Source organism: Macrosteles quadrilineatus, unplaced genomic scaffold (assembly GCF_028750875.1).
Source record: "Macrosteles quadrilineatus isolate MER2022 unplaced genomic scaffold, UCM_ALF_1.0 Scaffold_7__1_contigs__length_78375512, whole genome shotgun sequence".
Classification (NCBI taxonomy): domain Eukaryota; kingdom Metazoa; phylum Arthropoda; class Insecta; order Hemiptera; family Cicadellidae; genus Macrosteles; species Macrosteles quadrilineatus.
In genome coordinates this window covers 9,616,010-9,623,565 of record NW_026542600.1, presented here as the reverse complement: position 1 = coordinate 9,623,565, position 7,556 = coordinate 9,616,010, and the positions used below count along the sequence as shown (strand labels likewise).

The following is a 7,556-nucleotide window of genomic DNA, read 5'->3' as shown; positions in this document are numbered from 1 at the left end:
GCAGTTCACATAACCGTTATTATAACATAAGTGTAATATAAAACGTCAACTTCTAATAATTAGTTTTTTTTCATACATGCTACAGCTCACCATAATCAATAAAAAGTAAAAAATGTTTCCTCTTTCCCATTTTGTGCCATTGTCCAGCCTGCACCCTTGGCAGGGGCCACCTTCGCCACAGCCTCTCAGCAACGTGGTCCAGGGGTCAAAGAGCAGAGTCGACTCAGCAGGGGGGAGAAGGCGCCTTCTATGAGGAATGAAGCGACGTTCTTGTGGGGGATGATGGTCAGTCAAAATGGCACAAGATCACACAAATGCACTTATCTCTAAATTTTCAAAATAATCTTGCACGTCTAAAGCCAGATTGAATCTTAAAAAATAAACAAAACCACACTTTCTTAGAAAAAAATCACAAGTCCGTGCTCGATCTCAAGCTTGTGTTTGAGTAAACGCTCAAATAAAACTAGCAAATAAAAAATTCAAAAGTAAAATTAAAAAAGTAACTTTTATAATGCATTGGTGTGTTTGAAAGATAAAATAATGCCCTTTGCAGTTTGATAATTTATGAACGTGATGATTTAAGAGAGTTGCCGGAAACATAGAACATGCGGAACTAACTCAAGTAGCGGTTGATGATTTGAAATGTCCTTCCAGAACATTCAAATTGACCAATGAGAGGACAGAGATAAGAATATAAGGGAGGAAAGTGTTTGAACTGTGTAAAGGTTCAAATGTTTAAAATCATGTCAAATTCACGTTTTGTGATATTGTCCAATTATGATTATAGAATTAAGAAGGCTTGGTGCCAATCCAATCATATCAATAGTAAACTTTATTACAGACAACTGATCCATAATACCATCATTTACATTTGAGACTTACCACCCTTGTCACTTCTGAAGATGCTGTAAAGCAGTGGCGGTTCTAGGACCATGTCAAGGGTTCCGTAAGAATAAAAAAAAATTAGAAAATTAGGAATTTTCAAAGCCGTTTGATGACTTTCTAAAGCTATTTTCAATACCTAAAACAATGGAACGATTGTCCATAAACTCCCATTTCGCCTGTTGTTTGTCATGAGCAAATAGACATTTTAAAAATTAAACTATGACGATTGCATTCATGAATTTCAAAACACACTGTAGACTACGGCCATATCCTCCTAAAAGCTGTTAACTGTTTCCTGACTACTAAAGCCATTATTAGTGTCTATATCTATGTCCAACTGTCCAAAAACCTCCCATTTCACCTGTTATTTGTCTTTGGCATGAGCAAGTAGACATTTTAAAAATTAAACTATGGCGACCTTGCATTCATGAATTTCAAAACATAGGCCTACTGTAGACTACAAAGCCATCTCCTAAAAGCCATTTGGTGTTTTTATAAAGCCATTTCTAACGGCTAAAACTGTGCCAATTGTCCTAAAACCTTCCATTTCACCTGTTATATGTCATGTAAGCAAGTAGACACGTTTGATTTATCTATGGTAATAGCATTGACTAAACTTTAACGCTAGTTGTGACGCATAGCGACACGCTATATTTTACATAGTGTGTGCCGTTCGCGAAGCCGGGCTGCATGACTATCTCGTTGCCTGCCGCGACTGCATAAACGCGCTATCCCCACCCTCCTAGACTCTTGTCCTCTCCTCCTTCTTGCTCAACCAACCGTCAGACGGAAAGGAAGCCAAAAATTCGCCGAACCGGACTCTCATGTTACGGATAAGTTTTTTACCTTAGCTTAGGACTAAAATTAATAGCAATAATGTCTGGCTAGTTCAGGAAACAAGCGGGGAGCCCTTCTGGCTCACCCGACTATTGAAATGAGGTCAATTAACTTTTAGCTGAGATGGCTGCCTTCAGCACCCATCCTTATCGAACATGAAATATTAAACCACATGTTCCCAGAATGTAACTTAGCAATTATTTCCAGTTATCCAAGTTCAGTTCTTAGTGGGAAGGATAGATTAATATGTAAATAGTTAGTTCCATAGTTCAAATCAAAGCTGGCTAGGCAGGTGTTCTGATCTGGGTAAAAGGTCTCCGTCCCTCTGGTCCCCAGCAATCTTCCTAATTTTATTGGTAGCAGATTCAGCAGGCTTAAATTAAGTTTGGTCCAGACACACCTATTCCTAACCTATTAGCCTTACCCTGTTTATTCCCTCCTGATTACCCGAATTCCCTCCTCCATACCCATTAACCACCCATTACCCCATCATCTAACCCTCACCGAACGGCCCCCCAGCTACATAGTGTATATATAGTCAATGGTAATAGGTTACTGTTGCTACCGCTGATTGCTGATTGATGCCTGTGGAAATTTAGTGGCTAGCAGACAATAACTATGGAACATCAGGAAATCAGCTGTTTCCCCGACTTCGCTGGCGCGCTGGCCTTTGGCCAGGCATGTCAACAGCTGACTGCTGTAAAAATTTAATGATGCATACAACTTTCCATAGTGTAATATTGTTTTATTTGTTGTGCTATTGTCCACAAAGTTTACCTATGTGGAACTTAATACCACTCCTGTCATTGCTTATTGAGTTTAATAAAAACTACATTGATGTTTGTTTATGACATTGCGTGTTTTAAGGACAAAATGTACGTGTTTTAAGGACAAAATGTACGTTTAAATTGATTTTTCCAGGGTCCAAGGGGGGGGCCTTTAGCCCCAGTAGCCTCCCCTTGGAACCGCCACTGCTGTAAAGTATATTTATTATACTTTTTATTTTAATTTTGTGTTTACAATTTAATCCTACTATCTTGACTGCTTAGTATTACTGATGGATTGTTTAGATTTATAACTCAAAATGAATAAGTAAAGACACATATAAATTGGTTTATCATAAGAAACATATTTTATTAAAAAATTCATGTTTTACATTGAAAATGAAATTACTTCTTACAAATTCTTTGGACATATATTTAAAGCCATGTTAATTAATACAATTATTACAAAAACAATACCCAAGAATTTTTTTTATTATTTTTTTTTAACAAAGGGCATGTAAAATTCAGGTGGTTAAGAAGAAGATTGGAAGGTTCAGCGGCGTGCTCGTCCACTACAACTGGGCCCACCACTACCACCTCGCCCACCCCTACCACCTCGCCCACCCCTACCACCTCGCCCACCCCTGCCGCCTTGCCCACCCCTGCCGCCTTGGTCACCCCTGCCGCCTTGGTCACCCCTGCCGCCTTGGTCACCCCTGCCGCCTTGGTCACCCCTGCCGCCTTGGTCACCCCTGCCGCCTTGCCAGTTGGGTCGACCCTGCCATCCCTGGGACGGCCCTCCCCTTCCTCGACCTTGAGCTTGAGCTTGAGCTGCATGAGCACGCAGGACAGCTGACTTGCCTACAATAATCACAACATTAATAATCTTTATATTTGACTTTTGGTTACTGCAGTATAACCAGCTGTAGCCAAGATTGAACATATAGTTCAATTGAATGTAGGCCTACCATTGAATTCAATTAAAATGAATATAGTTTGTCGAATGAGCTAATCACAGAGTGTGCTACTGTCTAAAATAATTTTCTCTCTTAGTTTTTTTTTTTTTTTTTACCTCGGTATAAGGTACAGAGTCAGACCCGGACAAGCTCCCAGGCATGGCCGAAAGGAAAATAGGCTTTTTAATATCTAAAAATAAAAATATGTAGCCATAGCTTAACTTATTTTTCAAATAGGTTTTCTAAAAGGTTTTCTGGCTAATAAAGCATTATGATTTTGAAGTTTTCAAGTATTTAATGAATGTATTTGCGACAACAGCATCAACATCGAGATCTTAAACATAGGAGAAGGCTGTTGTCGAGCAGTACACATTACGAATCATACTACCCTGCCACTATGCTGGCTCGGCAGTCGGTGCTACTGCTCGGATTGCTTATAATAGAGGCGCATGTATGTGCCAATATTATTGTCAAGACACTGTTATTACCACTGTCACCTCGCAAAGCGAAAGTTATAACCAATATTTTTATTAGCTTACAAAAACCTACAGGATCAAGTAAAAATATACGTTGTGTTGAATGTTAAAAAAACAACAAGTTCGTCCAATCAACGAAATATTAATCCGAGTTTGCAAAAGTTTTAGAATGATCAAATACCCTCCAAAGCGTCATTTAAATTCTGGCATTCTCTTCTCAGGCTCAGGCCTGTGATCGATCGGTATGACTGGTCGAAATATTTTGCTATGGTTTATTACGAATATAATCTCGATGCAGTATCACTATAACCATAGACAACCCAAATTATAAATATTTTTATTCTTGTCTAGTTTGTGTTTGTGACACTGGTACTAATAGTGACGACAAAATTTAGTTTATTTCATCTTAGGGTTAATTCAAAATTTTAGCGAATTTCCCTATAGGGAAGTAGCTATTACCGTAGGTGGCACGGTAAGACCTAGACCCGGGACCGATTTACCTTTTCATTTTGATGTCCCCAGAGGCCAAAAACACCATTCGTTCAAATTTTTATATATGTATATATATATATATATATAGACATATATATATATATATATATATATATATATATATACGTCCGTGAACGCGATAACTTGAGTAATTTTTTTCAGATTTTGATGAAATTTGGTTTAAAGGTGTAAAGCGGGATAAACTTGAATGAGTTCGCGAACCAGCACGATCGGACCATGGGAACGGGGCTTTACGGGGGGTTTTATGGGGTAAAAATTGGTTTTTCTCACTTATGACCCTCAAAACACAAAATTTCCCGATTTCTCTTTAGACCTTTTTAAAGAGCTTAAAAAAACAAATAATTTAGTATATAAAAGTATTTTTGTTCGATTATAGGTAACGGAGAAAATTAAAAAAATTGTAAATTTAAAATTCCCATGTTATTCTTATGGAGAATATTGTCAAATGTTGTAGTTTGCTTGTTTATGGATATATTTTGATCAAACTTGGCAAATTTATTTATTTTGTACTAAGCTATCAATATTTTCCTCAAAAACACACTTTATTAGTTTCCTTGTAGCAGCAAACCTAGGTACTCGTTAAACCTAATGTTATTAAAATATATTTAACTGAAAATCAATTCAGACAAATGGAAATTCGCTTAGTCGGCAGGTTTGCTGCGGCGGGGGTATTTGTTTATTTCTTGTAATACTGTATAACCAGGTGACAGGCTATTGTTTATGATTATATTGTTTTATTTGGTTAAAATAGGTTTTAGATTTCTGAAATAACAAGAATTGTCCTCAGCTGATCCAAAAGGTTGACAAATCTACTAAGGGAGTATGTTTAATCTATGGTATCATAAAGGTACGTAAATTTAATGTACCAAAGTACTGTTGGAAGAGCCTTTAGCGGGAGCTCTGTGCAGAAACTCGAACATTGCACAGAGCACAAGGTGGTCTTCCTTCACCATGAGCAACACACATGATGTGTCACTGGTCCATATGAATGAAAAATGCAGTAGCAAACGTATATAACATGGTATAACTTAGCTATCCATACTAAAACAATAGGCTTTTTTTAACCCTAGGACTGCCCTGACCTGATTTATGTCAAATTGCTCGGTGCCCTGCCAATTTTGGCCACTTTGCATTCAGTTATTTTTGACAATTCACAGGGCCTAAACCACTGTTGGTAACTAGTCATATCTATACTTGTTTTGTTCAGAAAAAGATTGTTTCAGAAAAAGAAAAACAACAAAAAAGTAAGAGGAATTCCTGTTGGTGTATTTTTTACAAAATGAGAAAAAAATATTTTATTCACATTTTTTAAATAATTTTCAAAAGTAGAGGCCTAGCATTATTACAAGATTTTTTTACAATCTAAGATATACAAAATGTAGGCAATTTATTTCCCTACGTGGAAATGTGATTGATTTGCATAAACAATTTTTTACTAGAATTACGGATAAATATACGGAAATAGGGGAAAATTAACAAAGTTACATTTAAAAACATTTAAAAAATATAAGTAAAATCATGAAAGTATACAATTTATATAGGTAGGCCTACTAAAATTGTTATATTTATAAAATTAACAATACATTTATTCAGAATAATGTCATATTGTACAAAGTAATAACCTTTTTATGACTTTATAAGATTTGAAAAACAAACTTTTAGTTTTGCCGAAAACAAAAATTAGTTACCGTATTGAAAGTTAGTTCTAATTTTTGTACTTTACTATAATATGATAAATGGTACATGTATTTATAGGAAATATATTTCTGAACTCAGGAAAAAAATATATGTCTAAACGGAAATATAAACAAAGGTTCCAGAAGCATTATTGTGGCGTGAGACACACATACGGATTGTGGACTAGGCCAGGATGTAAGTCTAGGCTATTATAGGCCTAACCTGTACACAATCACTATTTCAATAACACAAATTTGATCATTTTCCATTTACAAGTAATGTGTCACTTGAATCTCAATACTGAAAGGCACCAAAACATAGAGATAGAACGCTTTCTCAGCTTCAAATATGTTTGACTCACGTCACGCATTGTCAATCACCGATATTTTTATTAGTGATTTAGGAACCGCTGTTGAAACGGCGCTTTGGGAAAAATGGCTAGTTGACCTAACAGCTGAATTCAAAAATTTATTTCTCAGACTTCCTAATGTCGTATGACAAAATTCTAATCCCGAAAATAAAGAAAACTCATGTTCTTTCCAATGTTACAAACCGTTTTCTGTTTGGGCCAAAATAAAGAATTCACAATTTTTTTCAAGAACACATGTTTTACGAGATTATGCCAGTAAGAAAGCTTATATAATAAGCTAGTTAATAAAATAAGTATCCAAAAAAAATATTGTTATAGATTTTCTCCTCTTTTCAACCGTATCAAAATTAATAAGATTCTGGATCATTTTCATTGCGTAATAAGCGTTTGGAAAAAAATGTACTCACATCTGCCGCAAACATGAAACCGCCTTATAAACGGCGGAAGGCAGTTCTAGGGTTAAAATTTCAAAAATTCCTAACTCAACTGTCTATTCTTTACTCACCAACTACCGGTACAGAGGTTGCATCTTTTTTCTTAGGTATGAACATTGGAGCGTTTTTTACCATGTCTGGAAGTATTAGAAATCGGATTTTGGATCCTTGGATGTACACATCCGATACAGTGGCTTCCTTTCCATCACGATACGTCACACTGACGCCACTCAAGTGACAGTTCATACTATCTTCTACTTCAACTAGTTTGCCTCGGTAGGTGTCGCCGGTCATCGTTTCACATGTAATTACATGTCCCTCTGCTTCATATAATACTTTGATGGGTACCCCGATAGACATTTTGCGTCTTTGTAAAGCCTGCAATCCATAGAAACAAAATATTAACTGAAATGTAGTTTTTTTTACATACACAGGGAAGAAACTGTAGATTTGCTTAGAAGAACCTTTAACCAAGAACATACTATTGGACACATCCCAAGTCTCCATGACTGTGTAAAAGAGGATTCATTATTCATGTTAAGTGTAAGGATACATCATACTAACATAATAAAATACATTAAACTCCCTGTTACTGTGATATTTTTCAATAAAATACCCTAACAAACCTGCAGACTAAGTTTAAA

General features: G+C 36.2%; 1 protein-coding gene across 1 annotated transcript; it reads right to left on the bottom strand.

Annotated features, from left to right (window-relative positions):
* Positions 1-3,039: 3,039 nt before the first annotated feature.
* Positions 3,040-7,279, bottom strand: LOC128998194 (small nuclear ribonucleoprotein Sm D3-like). Its single transcript, XM_054424214.1, has 2 exons — positions 6,984-7,279; positions 3,040-3,347 (listed from the first exon to the last, which is right to left on the bottom strand). The coding sequence occupies exons 1-2, from the start codon at positions 7,270-7,272 to the stop codon at positions 3,040-3,042; spliced, it is 597 nt and encodes a 198-aa protein (XP_054280189.1). The 5' UTR covers positions 7,273-7,279.
* Between the last annotated feature and the right edge of the window lie 277 nt (positions 7,280-7,556).

Excerpts from the sequence above, each read along its gene's own strand:
- LOC128998194 (XM_054424214.1), bottom strand. The coding sequence starts at position 7,272 with ATGTCTATCGGGGTACCCATCAAAGTATTATATGAAGCAGAGGGACAT. Across the intron at positions 3,348-6,983 it reads AACCTCTGTACCGGTAGTTG|GCAAGTCAGCTGTCCTGCGT; the intron begins GTGAGTAAAGAA and ends TGATTATTGTAG.